The sequence below is a fragment of the Ambystoma mexicanum genome, chromosome 11 (genome assembly GCF_040938575.1).
Source record: "Ambystoma mexicanum isolate Mex_15411 chromosome 11, UKY_AmexF1_1, whole genome shotgun sequence".
NCBI lineage: Eukaryota > Metazoa > Chordata > Amphibia > Caudata > Ambystomatidae > Ambystoma > Ambystoma mexicanum.
In genome coordinates this window covers 572,608,364-572,632,740 of record NC_090934.1, presented here as the reverse complement: position 1 = coordinate 572,632,740, position 24,377 = coordinate 572,608,364, and the positions used below count along the sequence as shown (strand labels likewise).

General features: G+C 46.5%; 1 protein-coding gene across 7 annotated transcripts in view; it reads left to right on the top strand.

The window, feature by feature from the left end:
• CTTN (cortactin) overlaps positions 1-24,377 on the top strand; it is a 382,583-nt gene that overhangs the window by 212,093 nt on the left and 146,113 nt on the right. For all 7 annotated transcript variants that reach the window (XM_069623419.1, XM_069623423.1, XM_069623421.1 and 4 more), the window contains exon 4: positions 14,182-14,311. In XM_069623419.1, the coding sequence (XP_069479520.1) occupies positions 14,182-14,311 (130 nt within the window). The remainder of the gene's footprint in view (positions 1-14,181; positions 14,312-24,377) is intronic.

The following is a 24,377-nucleotide window of genomic DNA, read 5'->3' as shown; positions in this document are numbered from 1 at the left end:
CTTCGGTATTTCCAATTCTGTTCTCTGCCTCAGTCAGTCTTTGGTCATGTTTGTCGACTTTGGTCTTTAATGTTCCAATAGTCGTTACAATACCGTCCAACTTCATGTTCAGTGCCAGGAAACCATTCTGGACTATGTTGGTCAGGTACTCAACTTTGTCTCCGCTCTCTGCATCGGGCACATTCCTAGCTACTGTTGATGGGTCAAGCTCACTGCTTCCCGCCTGACTGCTTGTGTACGAGTCCATCGGACCCTTCTTCTTGGCGCCTGCTCCCTCCGCCATTGTATCTTGTTTCCTGTTGTTTCCCATGACCCTAGAGACGTTGGGCGTTCCGCCCCGGGCAAATCCAGCAGATAGTGTTTGCCGCTGTAGGTCAGTTTGGGCTACTAGGAGATTAGATTATTCGAAGCACCACCAGGTCAAGCCCAGTGCAGGTAATGTCTTAACGCAGGAGTGTGCAGTCTGCCCACCTCTGCCGATGGGTTGTCTTCTCCCACGTTTCTGAGTTCAGGGTATGCAGGCCTGCCAGTTATGTGCCAACCGTTTGCCCAACAGTGGATGATTGTAGTACTCACAATTATGCAGTCCGGCACAGCGGTATGAAATTCACTCACTTGTAGGCTCTGGCACTCAAGCAGCATTCGTTGCGACAGGGTTCATGTAGATAGCGACCCAGCAGCTCCCCAGCACATTTCAGTTTGGGTATGGCCACATCCGGATTTTGCTGTTCACTGTGCTGCAGGGCCACCCAGCAGGGCCGTAACGTATTGCCCAGAGAGGCATTCGCATTCCGCGGTCATTGGTTTTGCTGTCACCACAGGATATATCAGGGCAACTTCCCGCTGCCTCACTAAAATGTTTATTAAACAGGACGGTGGGTAGCCCAGTGTCCCTCCACCACCAGCATACCTGCGTCTCCCGCCGTGTCCTCACAGGGGTACCCGCCGACGAGCAACCGCCCGGCCTGCTGGAAAGGGGCCCGCAGCAATCGTCCGCGCCCGATGGCAGACGCAGCCGAAAGGCCGCAGAGAGCGAGTGCAACCCGCTCGATCCGGGCTGCAGTCTCTGCCGCATGGGTGCCTTTATCCAGCGGCGCACCACAAGGCTGCGTCAGGGTGGCAGCCTCCTCGGGCGGCCACAGCACCGATCCGGTCTCTCTTCATCTGGTTTGAAACGGATGAAGAAGGGGGGAGACCAATCTGTCCAGGTCGGGTCTCACCGCTGCCCCCTCCGCATTTCGCTCTGCGCTTTCCGGGCCCTTCCACTCTATGCTCTACTTGGCCAGAGCGTCAGCGGCCCGCGACAACAACCATCCGGTTCTGGGGATCAGACCACGTCCCTGCTCCGCCCTGCAGAGAACGCGACTCGACGCTGCTCCGCATCCAGGGCATCGATCGGTCCAGGATTTTCTATATAGTTGCACCAACACCTATTGCACGTCTCGGTGTGTTCAGCACCCCACAGCAGGCCCCAGTTTAAGGATTTATTTCACATCGGATATTTCGCGGGTCGGAGCGCACTGATCAGGCGGCCATTCCCATCGTGCGCAACAGCGCCCCCCCCCCCCCTCTGAATATTATTTGAGTCAAAAGGTGGTTCTTCCATCTTTCTACCCTCCTCCTCATCCTGGTAAGGAAGAGGAGCGTCTCCATTGGTTGGATCCTAGGAGAGCTCTGAGCTTTTACATTTCTAGGATGTCCAGGGTCAGAGCAGACGATCAACTCTTTGTGGGGTATGCTGGACACCAATTGGGCCAGGCTGTTACCAAACAGACCTGGTCCAGGTGGATTAGCCTGACAATTACAGAGTGTTACTGATTGGCGGGTAGGGACCCTCCTGAAGGGTTGAGAGCTCATTCCACTAGGGGCGTGCCTACTTTCACCGCCCTCCAGCGGGGTGTTCCTATTAGGAATATTTGTGATGCCGCTACATGGGATTCAATCCACACGTTTGTTCTACATTATTCCCTGGATACAATCCATGGTCAGGATATGGCCTTTGGGAAGGCAGTTCTTTATTCCGCAATCTAATTGGGTACTCTAAATTCTTTTCCCTCCTCCATTTACTGGTACTGCTTTGGGAGTCTATCAAAGATGTGGAATACGTTGGAGGACACAATCCATTTGAAGAACAAGTTACTTACCAACTGGTAACATTCTTTCGACTGGATGTTCCTCAACGTATTCCACATCGCCCTCCCAGCCTGCCCCTCTGGAGAATTTCCTATGCGATTGCAGCTTCCGTTTCCGCAAGGCTAGGTGCAGTCAAGCAGGCATGAGACTGGTGCCACACGTTCTGAGGGAAGAAACTGAGGCTACGGGCGCTGTGCGTCCTTTTTATAACATCCGGTGACGTCGCCCTCGACTAAGGCCTTCAAGGGACATTGACCCGATGTAATGGACGCAGGACGCCCTCTGCCGACAAAGTTTCCAAAGTGCACAGCTGTGGACATTACATGTCAAAGATGTGGAATACGTTGGCGGAACATCCAGTCGAAAGAACGTTACCAGTTGGTAAGTAACTTGTTCTTCCCCGTGATTGAAGGGTATGCACGCATCTCGTCGAATGATTTTACATCGTGGGACTTTTCATCGCCAACCCTTTCATCGCCAACCCTTTCATCACCAAAAACTTTTTTTTATTTTTTACTTTTTTTATGGGTGGGGTGTTTGGTGCGGGTTGGGGGATTATTAGTAAAGAAGGGGGGGCTGGCGGGGGCGAACCCCCCCCCCCCCAGAAAAAAAAGAAAAAAACAGGGTTTTTGCCGATGAAAGGGTGGTGATGAAAAGTCCCACGATGTAAAATCGTTCGGCGAAATAACGTCGAACCGATTGAACGCTCCGCATTGCCAAGTACCCCACGCTCGCTGCCACATCCCTTCCCGTTTTAAAAGTGTAAAATTGTTCAACAAAAAAACTGCAAGTTTGTGTCCGAATTGCTTCAACGTTCCTCTTAACCTTGCTTTTTAGCAAATGGAACTACTGTGCACTTTTTGTTTTAAAAGTAATCCAACCACTAACATATTTATCGTGTTGATTTGATTAAATTGGGGATGCTGGTGTGTTCAGTAGTGTCACTTTTCTGCAAAGTGGGCAAGTTGATGGTTAGTGTGATGTGGTTTTACAGTACAGGTATTTAGTTCATAGTAGTCGGAGGCGTAGCCAGGATTGCCTAACAAGTGCTGCCTGAAGGTAATGTAGATAGGCCTACAGTGTGACTTTAACATCTGTAAATGTCAGTGTGTGGGCATTTACAGATTTTGGTTGGGCCTTGCCCACCCAGGCCGTATCCTGTCTACGCCTCTGATAGTTGGTAAAAAAGGTGTAATTTTGGCACAACCGGGGTAGTCATTGCTACTGCTAAGTTGTCTGTTACAACCCAGTGATTTTAACCAGTACGATTGCTGAGATAATATAAATAAGTGTGCCTGCACAAAGGTGCAACGTCAAGGTCTCTGATTACGTGATACTGTGGTGTCCTGTAGGGCGGATGGCGTAGAGACCCTTGTGATGTCGCTGCTGCTGTCCTTTGGGTTTGGGTGAAATTGAACCATTGGGCCAAAGGTAGTTTTCTTGGGGCCTTCACACCTACTCAAGAAACCATGAACTTGCTTGAACAAGGGCAAAAGGTTTATTCTGTAAAAATGAAGTTGTTGGAAACTAGACAGGGACTGTGTAATAACTTCTCCAGATTTTCACTATCAGCACACATTTAAAGTTGGACTAATTTCCACGGACCCTCTTCTTGGTGATTCACTCCCATGTTCGGTATGCTTATTCTGTACCCAAGCCACTAGTAAAAGCCTTTTGGGCCTCTGACTGAAAAAGGTTTTCATTATCTGATCGGAAACACCATTTGATATATTATGTTGCACAGTTTTATTGCACACTGACCTTGCCCCAGGGAGGCATCCTTGTGCTACCAACACATAACCATCTTCCAGTGGAGAAAAACCCATCTACCATGAAGGGAGAGCTTAAGAAAAAAAATATTCACATCAGTCCAAGGCTTCTGGGCATTAATGACCGGTAAAGTCACGGATTCTGCAGGCTCGCAAGATTTTAGCAGCCTCTTCAGTATCCATCTTTTCATTCGTCTCACTCTGTCTGCCCACTACACCCCTACCCCATCTCTGGTTCCCTCCTGCCTCGCAGCCCCACTCAGCTACTGCCAGCATCTTGTTTCCTAGCTTCGCACTTGCTGTCCCACATGAGACTATTTATTACATTTGTATACCGCACCAAACCCGGAGGCATCAAGGCGCACGTTACTGGAAAGCAAAGTGGTGTAGCATATGAACAGACATATTGGAACATTACTTTTTTCCACCAGGTGTGCTTCCTGTGTGAACAGGTCCGTTCAAAAAAAGAAAAATAATTATTAGCTGAAACCCCATTAAGATAGTTCATATCTTGGGTGATGTGGTAGGGCATGTGAAGCTTGACCCTTCCGACGACTTTAACCTGAATCTAGGCGGGATCAACCGTTGTGAGTTGATAGTGTGGGTGGGTCTGGTCGATTGTCCCATGGTGAACTTTTGTGTCGGGTATTTCTTCAAACTGTTTGTAATGCATTTCTGAGTGATGGCAAAGGTTTTAAAGATGATGTGCTTGTGAATTGGGAGCCATTGTGCATTTCTTCAGACTGTCGAGATATACTCTTGTTTGTGCAGTTCAGGGCTTCTCTGAGGGCATTCATTGGTTTGGATAATCTGCAGCCTGCAAATGTTTTGTGGTGAGGTTTCAACAAAAAGCATACTGCAGTAGTCCAACCCTGACCCTATTTGGGCACACTCCATAGTTAGGCAGTTGTTTGACACAAAGGACCTGCAGCCGTTGATAAGCTGCATTGTGCAAGCAGCCGACGAAGCAATAGCGTTAACCAATCTCGTGAGCGACGGGGTGGAGACAAGGTAAAAGCCAAGGGTCTTCATCTTATGTGACACAGGGATGGTAATGCTGTCAATGACAAAGGATATGTATGCTGTGTCAAGTTTAAGTAAAGATTATGAGCCAACTAGGATTTCAGTCTTGTCATTGTTTAGGCATAGCATGTGTGTGGCCATCCAAGCTTGGATGGTGTGGAAGAAAAAGAGCAGAGATTTAGTCAGTGGAGAAGTTGCCAGTTAGGGGGAGGAGCAGCCGAGTGCCATCCGCATAGTTACTGAAAGAGATGCCTAGGTGATCAAGGAGGTCGAAGATTGGCTTAGTGAGCATAATGTACAGTGTTGGTGAGACACCGAAGCCTTGTGGAACTCCGCAGGAGACCGGGTCGGGTGCTGCTGTGGAGTCTGAGAAGATTCATAGTGCTGTTGGAGAGGAAGGATAAAATCCAGGCTACCGCTTCTGTAGAGAAGTGGGCTGCGGTGGTGAGATTTTGGCAGAGTATTTGGTGGTCTACTAAATCAAAGGCTGCCGACAGGTCCAGAACGAGGAGGGCAGCATTGCCTGTGTCTTTGATGTCGTCCAATTGATTGATTTATTTATTTATTTTTTTAAGTCTAGGAGGGCAGTTCCCATACCATGGCCCAAACAGAAACCTGATTGATGTAGGCTCAAGAGATTGTTGGGTGGGATTGGATGTGAAGGTATGCAGCCCAATCTAGTATTTTTAGGAGGAATGAGTATGTCGTGATGGGGCAATAGTTGGACGGGATGGCTGGGTCGAGTGTATTTTTTTTTTTTTTTTTTTTTTTTAGCAAAGGGTGTACCCAAGTGTCTTTCAGGTTGGTTGGTACAGAGTTTGTGGCGAACAAGGTGTTGCTGAGGCTGGGGATGAAGGGGGCAAGCTTGACAGCTTAGTCTTTTATGACTGTCGCAGGGCATATCTCCTTGAAATCTAGAAGGTTTGAGCCCTTTAATGATTAATGATTTAAAATGACCTGTGATGTGCACACTGACTTGAAGTAGAATAGGTTGGGAGAGTCCGCTATAGGTGGTTGATAGGGCCCAGTAGTGTTGACTTTGGGAAAGATGTTTTTTATGGCTGATCTTTTTCTGGATTTTGTCTCAATGCTTTTTGGATGTCAAGGAACCAAGAGCTTATCTTTGGTGCGATTGTCTGGTGGGGGTGCAGGTGTTTCAATCTCTCGTAGTATGGAGAAGAGCTTGTGGGAGCTTGAGCTAGTGTTAGCAATTCTATTATACATGGAGCATTTGGCTTGAGGGATTTCCTGTTTGCTAGGGCGAAGGTTGAGATGGGGACTTTGTCCAATTTAGTTTCTGCTACACTTTTTTTGTTCTTTTTAGCAGTAAGTGTTTTAACATCGGGGGAGAACCAGGATTTTGTGTGTACTGTGGGGTTGGCTTTGTGTTGGGTCAGGGGTGCCACTGTGTTGATGGCTCGGCTGTGGGTTTGATTGGAAGGATCAAACAGGGTGGCAGGGATCTTAGAGGAAGGTTGTGAGGAGATGAGTTCATTGAGCAAGGGTAGGATGTTCATGGCAGATAAGTTGCAGGAGCTTCTTGTTACTATAGGGGGCAAGCTTCTTGCTGTTTTAGGAGGGGAGATGGGCATTGGCAAGGAGATATTATGGTCTGACCATCGGCAGAGTACTTTGGAGGTGATAGAAAGGTTACAGTTCAGGTCTGCCACCCAGTCTAAGGTGCGACCTTTAGAGTGCGTGGGATTGAGGATCCTTTGTTTGAAGCCTAATGCTTCGATGTGGGAGGAGAGGGACCTGGCATTAGTGGCTGTAGGGTCTAAAGGCCCCATGTTGATGTCTCCCATGAGCAAGGATTTGGAGGAGGTTTTCGTATTGACTGATAGGAGTTTCGAGATATTCTCTTCAAATGGGTGGCAGGCCTGGGGCGCGATAAATCTTATGTTATGTTGATGAAATTTGTCGAGCGCACGTACACCCGAGGCATCTTGGCGCTAAGGAGGAGGTGAGGAGTGAGATGGATGGTTATGGTTGTGGTGTGCATAAGTTAGTTTAGTGGAGAGCAATTCACCAGTGGGGAGTGAGGTGTTTGTGATTTCCCTTAGTGGAGGGTGTCTCTGGCAATGATGGCCACCCCATCTGCCTCTGGTCTCACTCTCATTTCTATATATGGTGTATGTGGGTGGGTATAGCTAATAAGGCTGATCCAGAGGCAGCATGAAGCCATGTTTGTGATGGCCAGCAGGTCTAGGTCTTTGGAGATCAGGTCTGAGATGTTGAGTGCATGAGCTGGAAGGAATCTGCCATTGATTAATGCTCATTTTTAGTATAGCAGGTGAGGAGCTAGCTATTTGGGTATTGGGTTTCAGGGGCAACTGGGTGGATTGGTCAGTGCCCGCCATGTCTCTGCCAGGGGTAGGGCAGGTCAGTGTTCTTGTGGTGATGGTTTCTGGTACTATTGAGTTCTCAATCAGGTTCATGGTTGACCTAGTGCTAGGGGTTGCAGTACCATTGGGGCTATATAGTCAGGTGGTTGTGTAGTTGTGTATGGGTAGTGCTGTGGGCTAGAGACACTTTGCTACTGGTTGTCATGGGTGTTGCAAGGGGTGTGGGCTTGTGCTTCATGATAGTAGAATGCTGGAAAGTTTGGTGAGTGATGGTCTTGGGGGTGCTAGATGGCCATTGTGGGTGGGGTGTCATTTTGTGGCTACGAAAAGGTGAGTACGCCCATGAAGTTTGCGTGCCAAGCCAGAAGCACCTGATTTTTGCAGAGGCATGGTAGAGGTCCTCAGGCAGGGGGCACCTGGCAGCCTGTGTGTGGCAGGATCAATGAGCAGGGCTGGAGAATCGCCAGCATGGTGAGGGGTGGAGGAGAGGCCCAGGAAGGGAGCAAGAGGGATGTGGGGGATATGATATTGGAGCGTGGGAGACGGGATGACATTTTTACTGTTGTGGACATACCGTGAAGGCGGGTGGAAACTTAAATCATGTAGGCAGGGTGCTTCTGGACAGGTCAGCCTTCCATGGCCGAACAGGGCCAGACAAGAGGGGATGCTTCGTGCAGCCTTAAGAGGGGGTTGGTGTCGCCTGCTGGCTCCCTGGGGACGGACCGTATGATTGTAGTACTGGCACAATGTCGACAATCAACAGCAGCTCATCGGTCAAGACACCGGAACCTTGTTTTGTGCCCAGTGACTGCGCCGAAATAAGGGTCACCCTTCGCATCGGTTCAACAGCTGTGTGTTTTTATAAGCATTATTGGCTAGACCCACAAAGCGTCTGGGCAATAAGGCTAAGTAACGTGAGAAAATAAATCTTGGAATTTTCATAAATTATATAGGGTCTTCAAGACCCCTTATGGACCGCAGGAGGGAATTTGAGGCAAGCAGTATTGACGGATTCTCTTCCCAATCTCCCATTCTCCTGAACCTATATGTTTGGATTCGGAGTATGGAGTGCAGTTTCAGAGTTGGAAGTACAAGCACAGTAATATATATTGAATTTCTTCTGCAAAAACCCAGACACTCATTTCTAACCAGTTTTTTTGGCCATATGTGGGTCTTTAAACATAACTCCCTTCTCCACGTCCACCTTTGCAGGGACTGCAACACTGTTGCATTCTGTGTGCTATAGAAGATTGGACAGATATTTGGATGGACCATGATCAATACTATTTTAAGTAGTCTACTATTTAAGTAGTCAAAATCGGATAACGCCAGGGATAATGTTTTTTTTCAGTTGCCCAAAGGTTTCTTTGAGGTGAAGAAACCTTTCTGAACGGCACCAACCTGGGATTCCATGGTAAGTTTTAAGTTTGAAGGATAGTTCTGGGGAAACGCGTTTGGCTTGGAACCATGACAATACAGAACAGCACAGGTTTGAATCTTGGTCACGTGCTGAGAGACTGGTCTCTGGTTTTAAGCGTGTTATAAAAGATAAAGTCCATGTGGACCACTACGTTAACTCTCGTGGAGGGTTGGAGGTATGTTCCTAATGGTTGGGGCCAGAGATTGCGAGGGCAAGCATGGCTGATTTGCTGATGACCATGATTTCTTTCTTTTGTCGGATTTATTTTCAGATAAGCCTACATCCAAATTTGAATGGATAAAAGACTGTCCATGAAAGAAGTCACCGCTTTCAGGTTATTTGGTTAGTTTTCAAATCAGATGGTGTCATTGTACGCATGGCGACCAAAGATCTGAGATTAAGGATCGAGTTAAATGCAGTGGATATAACCCCACTTGCTGCAGGGTTCCATGTTCAAAGGTGCATGGTATTGAGTGGTATGGATTGTTGGAAATCTGCTGTCCATCTGCTAATTAGGCCTGGGCACAGCGAACACCATACCTTTGCAACTGGTGATGAGGTACAGTATTGGAGGTAGTGAGTAGATCCAGTAGCACCAGCTCAATGTTAGCTCAACTGCCCTCTGCCTAGGAGAGTAGCAACTACAGATGTATTTGCACACTTCAGCCTGTATTGGTCCAAAATAATACTGGTTTCAATGAAGGCCTGAAGTTGAGGCCAGCACTTTCTTGAGCAGCTTTGCACAGTTGGAGAGGTTCTTTCGACTTGCTCAAGACTTTTTCAAAAGTGGTCTTACGACCTCAAATGTGAGTGCATCTGAGAAGTTTTCATCATAAAAAGAGGAATTGATTTTCTCTAATGGAGTCACCAAGTTGTACAGTGATTGTTAAATTCTTAAACACTCAAGGTGGGCATGGGTCTTCATTTCATAGTATCCAGTGATGTTTTCGACTAGAAATTACCGAAAACCTTTCTCAACGAATCCAAAATACTGAAAAAACACAATTCTTTTGAAAAACACATCTGGGGCTAGGGTAAGGAAGTAAAAGGGGTGAGGAGGGGATTAGGCTGGGGTTATAGACCTAGAGAAACAGAGGAGTTTGGGGGAGGTGGGGGCCCCCAAAATATAAGAGTTCAGTATTTAAGTCTCGTTAAAAATGTTTACTATACGATAAAACCTTTTTCGAAATATTCACATAGATTCCCATTTCACCTGTTTTCCTGCATCACGATTGCAACCACCATTTAATTTTTCATAGTGCAGTGTGCTCTTGACAGTTTTCCTGAATGGGAGAAGGCACTAATTCAGGCGTCTAAACCCAAGAAAATATTTATTTCGATCAAAGGTCATGTGCTTTAAGCTCAAAACCAGTTTGAACAAAAGCTACAGGATGTGCGATAGTAACCACATGAATTACAAATCAGTTTTCCAATCTGTACACTGTGTCCCCATGCATTGGGCCGCCTCGTGTTCACAGTCACGATGATGGGACACTGTTGCAATATATTGCTGTTCAATGGTTGCTCCTTGTACTGTGCCTTCTTATCTAATCTGCCTTGCCAGCGAGTGCTAACGATTCCCCCTACAACGTGAGTTCTGGCTGAGTCTGCAAACACCTGTTCTCCGTAATGGAAAACCTCTTTTGAGCTGGCAGTTTGAAGCTTTCAACGAGGACGAGGGTGTTGGGCAGCACCTTTCAGATTTTAACAAAGCTTATGATCTCAGTTGGTGGACAGAGTTGACATATATACATCGGGTGCCTGGAAATGCTGCCTCATGAAGAGGCCTTTGATCGCTCAGGTTATGAAAAAAATGCAAGGTTTTTTGGTGGGGCCCCAGGCATCATTTGATTTTCCAGAGACGAGCAGCACTTGATCTTAGGGTACCAATGTTTTGGCCATAAGATGGCGCTAAACAACATAAACAACCTGCAGCCTGGACATGTTGACTTCTCAGTCTTGAGAAGGATGCCATTTCAGAAGTGGCCTTAACCAGGAGGCCTGGCAAAAAAAGGACGACTTCGCTTCACAAAGCATGGTGGCTCCTGGAGTGCGTCTGACGATGAAGCAAGCTCCTCCACGTGGACACGGAAGCGGTCGCAGCTTACACACGTTACAGACGGAACTTTGCTGCACCTGCACTCGTGAGCAAGTGCTGCGCCTGGCTCACTGCCCCGTTCTCCCTAACTCCGCACGCTAGCGGGACCATGGCTGTGTACTGTGCCTCTGCTGTGGTTCCCTCTCCAGTCTCCTCTACGCTTCAGCCCAGATTTTTAAATCCTCTTCAGTGCATGCAGAGACAAAAGTAAAAAAAAAAATGTGCAAGTTGAGGGGTATCCCGTTTTAAATGCTTGGAGCACATTTTGCGCATCCTAAATTGAATGTTTTAAATGCTTGGAGCACATTTTGCGCATCCTAAATTGAATGTTGAAAGTAGAGAGGCTTTTTATGCAGACCACCATCATATGCGGAGTGGACACATACGACAAAGGATTGTGCCTACAGCCGCACCTCGTGGTGATTGACTAGAACCAAATTCCAGTAGATGTTTGGTAGATGTGGGCTTTTCTCAGATGAACCGTCTACCATTCCTTATTTAAAGAGACACTTGTAGCTGTTCCGCTTTGGTTCACAACTTCCAAGTTCCCTCTTGGGTGCTGGTTGTGACTGAGAAACTATGTGGCTTTATGGTGCCACTCTGGTGCCATTGCCCAAAACTCCTCTTGCATTGATTAATATAGTTGACTGTGCCTCCATGAGTGTCAACTTGTAATTTCCATTAATTGCAGTCTTCCATGAATATGGAACTAAGGGATATCCAGGGCATGCCCATGCTCTTTTGTGCCCAAGCACTGCCCTGGCTACTCCAATTGCGCCCTTCAAAAGCATCTTTTTGCCATCCGAATATGTGTTCAGCACCCTTCAAAAGTGGAGCATGCCTTGCTCCGTTTACCTCAGGCAGATCAGATAGACTCTCAGTAGATGCCCATAATACAAATGAAGATGCTTTGGGGGGTTCTTTTTTGTGGCCACTTGACCTACTAGGCAGTGCCTTACACAATGTTCATACTGAAGACTACTATTGTGGGCATTGCAAGACATTGCACTTGGCTAATTGAGGGCAAATGATGGGATTCTGGAACGCATTGCAGCAGAGGTTGTGCAGAGATTACACAAATGGGAAAGCTACATCATTAATCTGACCCCCAGTCAGATCTGGAAGGAACTCCTGGTGGCAGACACAAGTGATCACAGTTCAAGGGTGTTTATTAAACTGTATATGCGGGTTGGAAAAACGCCTAAATCTAAGATGGGAGCAAGCTACGACCATCTAATAATAAGGCAGTCCTAGTGGCGTCTTGTCAAATAAAAAGGCCTATACTAAGAAAAACCTATTGCCAATCCTTACGCTGAATACAAAGAAGGTGGGATAGGATTCACAGGAAAGAAAGATAATCAGTCGGGATGCGGTAGTCGGTCTCTCTTCCCCACATTTTGAGCACAGTACAAGGTAGTACTCTGGATGCACAGTACACGCTCAAGCTTTCCAAGCACGAGCTAACAGTTCTGCTTTCAGCTTATCGGGGCCTTCAGTGGTTGTCTCTTTTCTACAAAAAGTCTGTTGCCCCCGAGGACCTGATGTCTTCAACAAAATAATAAAGAAAAGTTCCTTTCTGCTCGCACGTTGGTGATGTCTTTTCATCCCTGGGTCCCTCTCTTCCGGGCTCAGACCTTTTCCGATTGTTAGCCTCCCTCCACCGGGTTCACTATGTCTTTCAACACAATCTCCTTTGTGACATCTGTTTGATTCACAAATCTTAATGTCTTTTTGAACATTTCAATGTGGACATCCCTCTGCCAGGTTAACTCTTGTCAACACACTATTCATTGGGACTTCCGACTTCGCCCCCTTTTATCTGCATCCCTTGGTCGGGTTCACTCTTGTCAACGTTACGATGTGGGATTCACTTCCCTTAGTTTCACAATCTGTCAGTGAAAGGCTTCTGGCTGTACAGAGAATTTTACTAGACCCCTGTATGACACTTTAACCCCCTTCTCGGCTTTCTTCCAAGGCCTTCTGGTTACGGTAGTTCAACAGGGTAATCGCCCAGAGTTTCCAGAGTGAACACCCACCTGATGTTTGACTCTTCTATGCTGGCTTTCCCCTTGCGTATCAACAGTTCTTTTTACTTCGTCAGCCGCTTGATACTTTCGTTTAACACAGTTCGGTTTCTTATCGGCTCTCCCCTCGACTCACCGGCTGTGATGAATCTCTTGGCTTCGCTTGTCTTTGCAGTCAAGGCCGGTACCATGGGGACAAGCGTCTCTCCCCGGCTTGGTTGTCAGCGGAGGAGGACCCTGTGTACTGTTCACATCTGCTGCAACGCACGCTGGCTATTGTTCGCGGTCTTACGATTCCCTCTGCTGAGGTTTCACAGGCCTTGGTCGGAAAGGGCAAGGTCACTTCTCTCCTTGGCACCCTCTAGATTTGCGCCGTCTTTCTCCTCCTCTTGAACTGCTGTGCTGAGTTAGCTCTCTCGTGCGGTTTGCCTTGCTCGTATTGGGTTCTCATGCTCCACCTTTTAGTTCTGTGGGGAAGGGAAGGGCTGTCAGGGGGGGGGGGTGGGGTGTGTGTGTGTGTGTGTGTGTGTGTGTGTGTGTGTGTGTGTGTGTGTGTGTGTGTGTGTTAGTGTGTGTGTGTGTTAGTGTGTGTGTGTGTGTGTGTGTGTTAGTGTGTGTGTGTGTTAGTGTGTGTGTGTGTTAGTGTGTGTGTGTGTTAGTGTGTGTGTGTGTGTTAGTGTTAGTGTTAGTGTTATTCTGGTCTGTTGCTTGTTTTTGCCTGACCCTTGTGGTGAGACATGTCAGGTAGACGGCTCTGGTGTTTGTCTGTCGTCTTTTGTGGTGTGCAAAAGTGTTTGTGTTGGAAAGGTGAGGGACTAGAGTGTTAAGTGTCCTACGGGGTAAGATGGGGGTGTTATAAGAAGGGGATACCATGTCTCAGCCGTTGGTGGCCCACTTCCACTCCCTGTGGATCCCCAATCCAGGTGATCTTCCCTCACTGGTCCCCCCCCCCCCCCATCCCCCCGCCCCACCAGGAACTGAGGAACTGGATCCAATAGCGATGGCGGTGTCCTGGCCACCTGGATGACAGATCCCCGGGGACGACTCACAGAGACACCTTCAGGTTTCTCGCAGATCTGAATACTCTTTCAGCTGTGCCAATTATTCTTTGATTAAGATTTTACTGTGGCATGGATGTTGAATCACATTCCCCTCACTGAAAATGTTATCTGCTTACACTACTCGGCTTCAGGCATAAAAAGCTACCGATCTTAATAAATGTACTTCACTCATGTTTGCCTAGTCAATCAATGAGACCAACTGAAGTGAAGATTGTGACTTATTTGTGTGTTCTCCCCAAAAGTGCTACAACATTTATGAACTGTCTTCGTCTAACCATGTGTGGTGCCCCTTTCTGTTCTTCTTACAGCATCCACAAACTGCGAGAGAATGTTTCTCAAGAACACCAAACTCTTAAAGAGAAGGAACTGCAAACCGGGCCCAACGCTTCCCATGGCTACGGTGGGAAATTTGGTGTCCAGCAAGATCGTATGGATAAGGTGAGAGGAAGACCGGCCGTTGTCAGAAATTGAAAACATTGCTTTTCTTTTTTTAACTTTTGAGCAACATTATGAACATGGTAGAAGGCAATGGAAGGTGTTAGAGAAATGTGTGGCACAATTTCATTTCCTGTTGATACTCCAGTCACTGTTTTGCAACCAATAATCCTGACCCGCACCACCCACTGCCCCCCCCCGTAGCCCAGCATATCCATAATTGTATTCAACGATGATCACTCCCATACACCAGCCTTGATACAAAATCACTTCTTTCAAACTACTTTTCCCCTCTCACACAGAATCCCTCGAAGTGGTTGTGATGTTCACCACCTTGCTATCTATGCTACGTTGGAGTTCTTTTTGGTCCCTTTCATATGCTCTTCTAGTTGTACATTGAAATATTTCAATGTCCCTTTGATTAAAAATGAGTGATCATCCACTAGCAGACCACCACGTTCCTTACCATTTTGGGCTTGCTGGCCATCGTCATTCCTACTCTGGTTGGTGGCGCCCGATATGGTGAGTGAGATTGTGGGACCTCTAGAGGCTCTCTTCTTTATTTGGCACAGAAACATCTAAACTAACTGTCTTGGGTGAATGCATTGTTCTGAGCTTCTCGCGAACCAAAAAATATGTGACCTATTGCGAACACACGCGTATCTGGTTCTTTGATTCGAAGGTGAACACCAGCGGATGTGTGAAATGGTAGTGTTGATGATGCGTTTTCTAATGTAACTGGGGCCACTGTGGGGATATAAGCCTGTGGTCTTTAATGTCTGGCCTTCTCGTAGTGGCATGTGCTTGATCGTTGACTACATCCCTGCAAGCCCGCTGTCTGCACAGCCTAGTCACTGCTAGAATTTGTTATGAAATGTTGGTAATAAAGGGGTAGCTTGAACTTGCTAGTAGCGTTTCATCTCCAATTAGCTGGATAAGGGTAACAAGCATTGGCAACAGTTTGGGCTTTTGTGTAGCAATGGGAAATGCACTGCCACAGCGATATTAACTGGGACAATGGTGCGAGTACCTGGGCATATTACAGCAGTGACCGGCAAATGCCTAATAATTAATAATGATGTTGCATGTATATAGCGCTACAAACACTCGGGCATTTGAGCGCTGTTTATTACCCGCGGTGTGTGGTGCTCCTTTATCGACCTCGAAAGGATGAAGGGCTGAGCTCAAACTCCTTAACCCTAAAACTGCTTTGAAAAAACAATGGCAAGCACTTCAAGCTCAACGTTTGATGGTAACACTTGATAAAGGCAGCTCAAAGAGAGCCCAGGAGGTTGTGTTTTGGGGCGGGGAGGCGCAGGAAGTGGGTGGGAATGGTCAGAAAGAGTCACATGGACATAGTGTGGGTAAATAACCAAACGCAACCTGCAAGCTATGTGTCCCTCGCGTATGGCGTTTTGTCAATAACTGTACTCTAATGCAATCGTTTCGGCCTTGAGGTGGCGCTTAGGGCCACCTAGTAGCCAAAACTAAAAATCTCCAGCTACTTGCCAGCATAAGTCTCATCTCCAGGCATTAATGCCAGTTCAGCACAAACACACATCAGTGCATACATAGAAATACACCCATTTGTAATTTTCAAGAGCAAATTATCATTCACGAATGGCTAGTGGCACGTGTACTTCAATCGGGGCACAAACTTTCAAAGGTCGTGGCAGTACAGGTTGTTTTAATCAAGTTAGGTGTGCTGAAGTCAAGGTGTAGCTAAATGATACACCGTTGCCCTCAAAATTATAGTACTAGTGTTGGCTATTACGTATTGAGCCTGTGGGTGTGTAGTAATCAAACTGATTAATTAGGGAATATTGTGTGTTCAATATGACCTTTGTGGCTTTGTTGCTTTGGAGCCTTGTCTATGGCTATGTCTTGGCCTATTTTTGCTGGGCTTCATTTAACCAGTAATTCGTGCACTGGGCATGCTTTGTGAAATTGTCAGCCAGACATCTCACACAGGGCTAATTCTTCACTGCAAGCAACGACTTGGGCCCAGTTTTCTGAAAAATGTGCACGCGGTCTTCAGATTGGTTCGCGCCTTGCTATTAAGCGTTGACTAATTAACCAGTAATACTCGTCTGCACTGTTGTGTAATTCTATGCCACAGGGATTTGTGATTGACTGGATAATCGTGCTCTTTTTGTAGTGTTGAGTTGTGCAACCATTACTATGCTTGGTATTCAACTCCAACACAGAGGACCATGAGGAATAAAATGGGCATGAACACTTTGTGGGTTTAATGACAGTGTTGACAGATCTTTGCATTTTGATTGCAAGGCATGGCAGAAATGCTAAATATACATGTGAGGTAGCCAGTATTTAGTTTGATGGAATACACTCCTTGGGTAACATTAAATTGAGAAATGAGAACACTGAACGCCTTACAGCATTTAGAAGTAATCATTTTTCTGAAATAACAGAGGCCATTAAGTGGGAGGAATCCTGCACGAATTGCATTTGTATTACTGGTGTGAGGCTATACAATCCTTCAATGTAAGCTAGCCAAACAATGATCTTCCTGACTTCCTCTTTAATGAGTACTTCTGTAGTAAACTGGCAATATAACCACTGCCTCCCCTACTACTACCTCTGAAAGCTTAGTGTAATTCACGGAGATCAGTAAACAATACTCCCTGCTCCCCTCGATTTGAAATCTGTGCTGTTTGCTCCGTGTTGGAGGTTATTGTGCTGCGACTTGCCTCCGGTATCTTCACCTAATCGGCGGCCTCGCCTCTTTTAACCTCTCTGCGTAAGCGTACAAGCCTTATGTAGCCTGTTGTCTTCCTCACAAACCTTCAAAGCTACGTGTCGAACTTTAATCTTGCAATTGAAACCTTGTTTAGTGAACTGGTTTTTGACTGGGGATCTGCACCGACCGCTGGCATGGTTTTCATGTATTCACCCCTCTCCCCCAACCAACTCTCATTGGTTTTGGCACATTTGGTGGCACTAGCGCCACCTTATGGCCAAAACATTGGTACCCTAAAAGAGAAATGAGAGAGAGTAGTTCGCAAGCAGTCTGTGGCGTTGGCATGGCAACTTGCCGATGCTTGGCGATGACATGGCCGAAGAACCAGCTGGGCCTTGTTTTTTTTCAAGTTGACTGTGCTTCTGTCATTTTCCACTGTGCTTTAATGAGGTCCAAGGTATTGCCCATTCGCAAAGTCCCAGTACCACAGGTGAGGCCTGGCCTGGTGTCTGATCAGGCCCATACACTCGGCTCTCGCTCTTAATCTGCCATTGTTTTCCTTTCTTCAGTGTGTGCGTTTTCTTTGTGAGGTGTTTGTATGTCAGGCGGCCAGAGAGAGGGGAGGAGGAATGGGGGAGGGGGCGGGGGGGACTGGTCTGTGTATGTAAAGGAAGGACATGGGGTGGAGTTGTGATTATTCTGCAGGACTGTCAAGGGGGTCGATGTTTCTCCTGGATTCGGTGGGACAGGGGACGAGTGTAGTGTGCTCTGGGCTTCCGGGTTTCTCCTTTATGAGAAGGTGCTAACCAGGACACACTTGGTTAACTGATAATGCTGCCTCCTCATGCCTAGAACTGCGGTGTTTGATAATGATCCATCCTGTTGCCACTCAGCTCGGGAGTTGTTTTTCTACCACGGCAGAGACCCTGCTCTGCTGGTGCTTGCCTATACCGGGCATTTGGGCTTACAAAGAAGCCCTATTGTTTAGATGCACCCATTTTGGAAACTCGACATGTGCGAGGATGCCCCTGCGAGGGGATCAGAGCTGTGGAGCAACCGACCCAAGAAAGGTGCCTTGAGGCATAACCATGTACATTTTTGTGAGCTGTGACGTTTTTGAAAGGACTGTCCTTGCCTGCAGGAGGGGATCTATTTATGGGATGGTAGCATGCAGGCATATATCCCATGTCTTAGGGGTCTGGAGTCATCCCAACCTGCTCTTTGTTGGTTATGGCGATTATTTTTTTTCTTCTTTTTTCCCGTCCATATATGGCGATTTTGCTGCTGTTTTATGTTTGGGGGCAAGAGCGAGCATTTTATTTAGGGGTGTATGTGAGTCTAATTGCAGGTTTGAGCACCCACCACCCTCCCCTGGATGAGGTAATTTATGTGGTCTTGGTGCAAGTCAGGATGTGCAATTTGGAATGACGCTCTTTAATGCAGAGAGGTAAAGGGTGCATGTGTTACAGGCAGGTGTAGTTTCACGAAAGTATGTAGTTTGTGATTTCCTTGTGGCTTCAGGTTGCTGTGCCGCACAGGCTTTTGGGGAGACTGCTGATGGCGTGGCAGGCTCATAGATTATTTTGCGTTTATTTCAGGCAGGAGATCATAGTTAAAGCGCTCTAGGGACAGGGGGTGCATTTCAACCCAAGCTAATGTTCCATGGGCATTGCGATTGCCCAGTCACGGATAGGACTATGTATTTTGCTTTTCGCAATTTGCACTTATAGGATGTTTTTTTCTGCCGTTGTCTGTTACGATCATCACAAGACATTCCATCTCGGTGTGCTTAATCACTTAACAAAATCCTTGTGCTAAAAGCTTGTGTACAGTGTATAAATATTTGACCATAGCACATAAAGTGGCCCTTGATTTCATTGTGCCACAATTAATGCTTTGTTTCAATGTGTATCTTTACCATCTCCCTGGCATGCTGTTCAGGATGTTTGTTTGGGCACTCGTTACCTCATACATGCAGAGTACGGGATGACGTGCAAGTGCCCTGCTTTCCCTCAGTTACACTAAATTCATTAATACTCAGTTATGAACCCTCCCAATGGTATGTATTTTGCCAACTTCTGAAGCCTGAAAAGTAGATCCAAGCAGGCTTGACATGTGGCCAACTTTGCACCAGACCTGCAGATGAATTGGCCTGCTGTTAAATCTCAGTTACTAGTAATGGTATCCACTACAGGGTGTTATTATCTTTGACTTTGAGAACATTCAGACATGTAATTGCTCATTTTACTATAGCCAGTGAGATAGCAATAGCCGGTAAGATAGCTTAGAGGGTTGAGTGCTCGGTGGTGCGATATGTGTGTGATCTGCAGGTTTGAAATCCTGTGAAGGCCAACTCGGCCTTTCATCCTTCTGAGGTTGATAAATGAGCACTAACACAGATTGGGTGATATTGTATGGATGTGTGTTCTACATAAAGCACTTAAGTGCAAGTGCTATATAATAACACATCATTTGGCCTTGGACTTCTGCTATTATTCATAGTAATTTGGTAATATGGGCCCAGACCCACTGATATTAATGATACAAATGTTGATCCCTTGTTGTATAAAATGTAGATCACATTACAGTGATATCGTAACCATATTTTTCGTAGTGTACTTGGGAACAATGCTATGTGATGCCAGTTCCTGTTTTGTTAAAGGGTGAAAGGTCGTGTTCCATTGCGTCACTTCGGGGTGGGGGATCAAATGACATCACTTCCTGTGATGTTATCAGAGGTCAAGGTTCGTTTGATGTCACTCCTGCTAGCTCTGGCACCTGGCATTTTGGTGAAAAGACGTCGCTGTGTGATGCTGAGATATATTTCGTCTCCCTCTGACTTAACTGAACAAATTGGAAGCCTTACAAGTGATACATTTACAATATAACAGGAAAGGCACAACATTGTGTACCCCTGTGTTCCTCTGTTAGTGGCCCTCAGTACACCACAGCTAACAGATGTTTTTGCTTTGTCCATGCCTAATGTTATGCAGCTTCAAATGCTAACTTGCAGACCTGCTAAAAATTAGTCCGTATTTAGGGCCCAAGTATTTAATGCATTCTTGCCTTAAAATGTAAAATGCAATAAACCCTTCCAAACGCCAAAACTATTGTCTTTGCCAATGTTAGTTTTACTTTACGTAATCACGATCCTTTCCCTAACCATGTGCACATTCTGTTTATTTTCCAAGTTTTGTTTTCTCTTGCGTATTATATACCGCAATTAATAAAAGCAGATTTAAAATGACAAATGTGTACATGTATTTCATTTCTTAGCTTTGCCCGAGTTGGCTTTCGCCTTAAATTATTCAGAGATTAAGGGCTCGATTCATGGAACGTTTTCCTATGTGATTGCGCCATTATAAAACACTTCCATGAATCGGGCCCCAAGTCTCGGAACCGCAGGCCTCTGCTACTGCTGACCACCACCAGAACACCTGCCACTTACCACAAAGGGGACACTAAAAAAAGGACTCTTCTGTCTGCCAATGTTTTGTAGTGCAGGCAGCAGGCGTGCCACTCTGTGGATGATGCCTCCCCTGCGGAAGCAGCTTGAATATGACAATGTTTCACCCCACATAGCTCGTGCTCCAAATCTTGGTCAACCCCCTCCACTCCTGCATGCGAGAGATCGCTGAGTAAGGCACTGCAGCTCCCATCTGTGATGCCGGCGCAAATCACACTAGCATGAACTCAAACTTCCCTTTTCTTTCTAGATTAACCTCATAATTTCCTCTGTTTTTCAAATTGCTGCAAATGTTCCTCCAAAGCCTTGCTCGCCCTCCCCTTTGCTGCAGCTTCATATCCTCCAGTGACTTTGCCTTTTTGTAAAATCCACAAAATCAGAGATGCTTTGTCTTCACTGCTGTCCCTGCCACCACTCCCCCCTCTGGACCGTCATGGGTCATGCATTACCCCAGCAAGCATTGAGGCCTCCATTCCCAGGCAGGGTGTGTTCTTGCCACGCTTCTCTTCAGACAGCACTTCTCTCAGTACACTAATGGCTTCCTTTGACCTGTCATACCAAGTTGATATTGATGACACACCAATCTTCTCCGTCCCACCCTTCACCCCTGAACTCTCCTCCTGTATAGCAGTCTCTCTGCCTTGCACCACCAGATGATTCTGAGGTGCTTAATAGTCTACACTTCACTAACGAGCAATCTACCTTCAACTTGCAGTGCCCCACCTCCTTTCCCTTCCTTGCTATTCTTTTCCTTGGTCTGGTCGCCTCACCCCAACCCCCAAGGCTTACAGCATTGGGGTCCTCTTCGACAGCAAACTAAAGCGCCAACACTTATTTTTGCTTCAAAGACTCGGGATAAACCGAAATACCCACAAGCTCTGCTTCACCTAGCTTCACTCTAGCGAAAAGTTGACTTCCAGGCTTGTCCTGCTCTCGCCACCTCATTGCCCTTATGTACTATTTTGACCATGACCTCTTCTGCAAGATAATTAACTTTGCAACTATAATTCTTAACCTCTTCTCTTCTTATCGCATCTCTACCTACTGCTTTCATGTGGTATGTATTTCTATGCAACAGCAGTGCCTTTCAGTACCCCCTCCTTGTTTTCAAATATATTCATGTGCTGCATCCTGTTCCTTCACCCCACACTGAGGCTGTTCCTGTGTTCCTGTCCCGCACATGTCAAGATATTGGCCTATATACTGGCCTTCTAGACGGCTCACAATAAATCGATGTAGGAAGAGGGCACCTGAGATCTACCGTAGCATCTCTCATCCCGGAATCATCTGCTCCCCACCCCGCATAACATTCCTTTGAAGAACTCTATAAAAGATTCAGGACACACAACCACAAAGACAAAACAACATAAAAACACACAACTAACAGACCTTTACCACCCCCCCCCCCCTGTTTAAAAAGATAAGCCATCAGACCCTGGAATCAACATAATGAACCATATAGGTCATTAAAAGGCCCCCAAATCTTACGATAACTGTTTTTTTAAGTGTGCTGTCACAAATATTTCTATTTTTTATTTGTGTGCTATAGTAACTTTTCACACTATACAAATAATTCATATCAAATTGTAAAATATTTCTAATACCATTCTACACAAAAATTCAAAATCTCCTTGCTCACCTCAGGTGGTCCGCCACTACTTGCAAAGTGTTAGGAAAGATTTCAATTTGTGTAACTTCCCCTCCAGTTGTGTACCCCACAACTTTTTTGCTGCTGTTTAACACCATAGTCTGACCTTACCAGGGGAGCCCAGCCTTCTCCTGCCTCCCCTGGGCTTTCGCTCACTTTTTATGGGGAAACTGACATGCCCGGTACTGGGAGACTTTGTTTCCCTTCCTCCTTTCCAATGTTGCAACTTTTCTGCAACATGTAACAAGTGTACAATGTACCTTCCAGTACAGTACACTTGGGTCTCTTAGTCATTTCCAAAGGCCCTAGATACTCTCAAAGGATTTTTTAGGAGATGTGCAGATGTGTCACAGACAGGGCTGGTAGCAGCTTATTTTTTCATGGATTTTTAACTTTTTCCTACCAGGTAAACCGCGATTCCCGTGTTTGGCACAAATAGGTGGTCTGGCTCCAAAATGGCCATGCCACGAGGTTCTTTGTCCTGTCCTTTTGCCATCTTGCCCCTTCGCCTTCTCCAGGTCGAGCCAACCTGGGTCAGTCCTTATTTGGGCATGTATTTTCCCATGAAACGCCAAGCTTTCGCAGGCTTCTGCATGCCTTGTGTGTGTGTGTGCCTCCAGGATGTGGGCTGGGGTGTCTGTCCCCAATACACATCCTGGGTGTCAGAGTCTGGAGTGCTGTGAATGCCTGGGACAACCGTGGTCCGTGATTGGTCCACGTATGGTATGCCTGTATGTGAGCAGATCTCCCATTGTGGTCCTCTTCATTTTGGCGCAAAGGAGATTCTGGATAAGAGAAGCCCCCAAACACCCATACCATGTCGATCTCTGGAGTTCTCACTGAACGAAGGAAAGGATCCAAGTATCCTGAAGCTAAGAAGCAGAGTCGAGGAACCGCTGGTGACCCGCTGGAAGGTTGGACACCTTGAGCCCGCTATCGTCCCCTGGGAATCCTCTGCATCTCGTCTTCCTACAAGGTCTGCGAAGACGCTTCGACCCATTGGAATAGTGCGACCCACTATTCTCGGCACCTTCATCAAACCCTGCAACTAAGCCTTCTCGGAAGTGTCCCTGGGCTAACCAGTGGGCTGAACTGCTTACGCAGGATCTTTGTTCTGTCTCTGCCGCCGTTTCGAGGAGGTCCTCGAAACTTGGCATACCGCTAGCTCTGTGTTCACAACACCCTCACACAGAATTTCGCACACTTGTCATTCCCAGGTCTGAAGTGAGACGAGTGAGCAAGAACCGAAGCATACGCGGTTACCGTGTCGCCCAGCCGTGGTAATGAACTTTGCAGGTGCGCTGCATTTGTGCCCCTCTTGCCCCTGAAGCCTGCTGCAGTGATTTATAAAGTTATTCCTAACACTAGGTCCCTAGTAAAAAAGCTTATACACCCTATGTGTAAACAGTCTAGTGCCCATGGGTGCTTAGCCCTAGTGGGTGCTGATGTGCCGACTGCAAGGGGATGTTGCAAACCTGTCCCTATCCTCTCTAAACCACTTTCCTATTAGCTAAAAAAGAGTGCACACATTTGGGGGTCGATATCCGTATTTTAATATTTTCGCCTCCCAGCCGTGTGGCTTATCAAAATGCAAATCAAAAACACAAGGTTTTATAAGAAGAGATTTCTATGTCATTCTTGTCACATAGAACTCTATTAAAAAGCTCTTTTTGCTCTGTACAGTACTAGGACAGTGGAAAGCAAATGGAGTTATGATAACATTAATTTCTTTTTGCAAGCCCTTTACTTAATATGTAGGGATATTGGGGTCTGGGTTATCCACCAGATTCTGCTATAACAGTCAACCGGTTTCAGCGGGATTCGCAAGTGGCCGCTTTCTTCAGGACGAATATTGGTGAATTAAATATTCTCTTTGAAATTCTTCAATGCTAGGAAGAATGTTGAGGATGTTTTCAGGTCTCGGACCAGCTTAGTTGGGTCAATCCCTGAGTCCTACAGGACAAACAACAAAAAGAGACAAGTGGACTATCGTCAGTCTCCGAGTACTTCTAAAACCTACTGGACACATATTTAAGTCATCATTCAAAAGTGAGGCACATCTTACCTCTTGTTCTAGCGCTTGTAGTTATACCTGTTCTCTGTTGGAGCACAGCTATAGGTGTCTTAATTCTTCCTGTCAGGTAGACTGGGTCTCTCAGCATTAATTCCTAAAAATGGAGAACAGGGAGTTACAGGGCTTTGTTTCCAAAACTGTACTGTGCACTATATCTCACAGTCCATCTGGACTCATCTC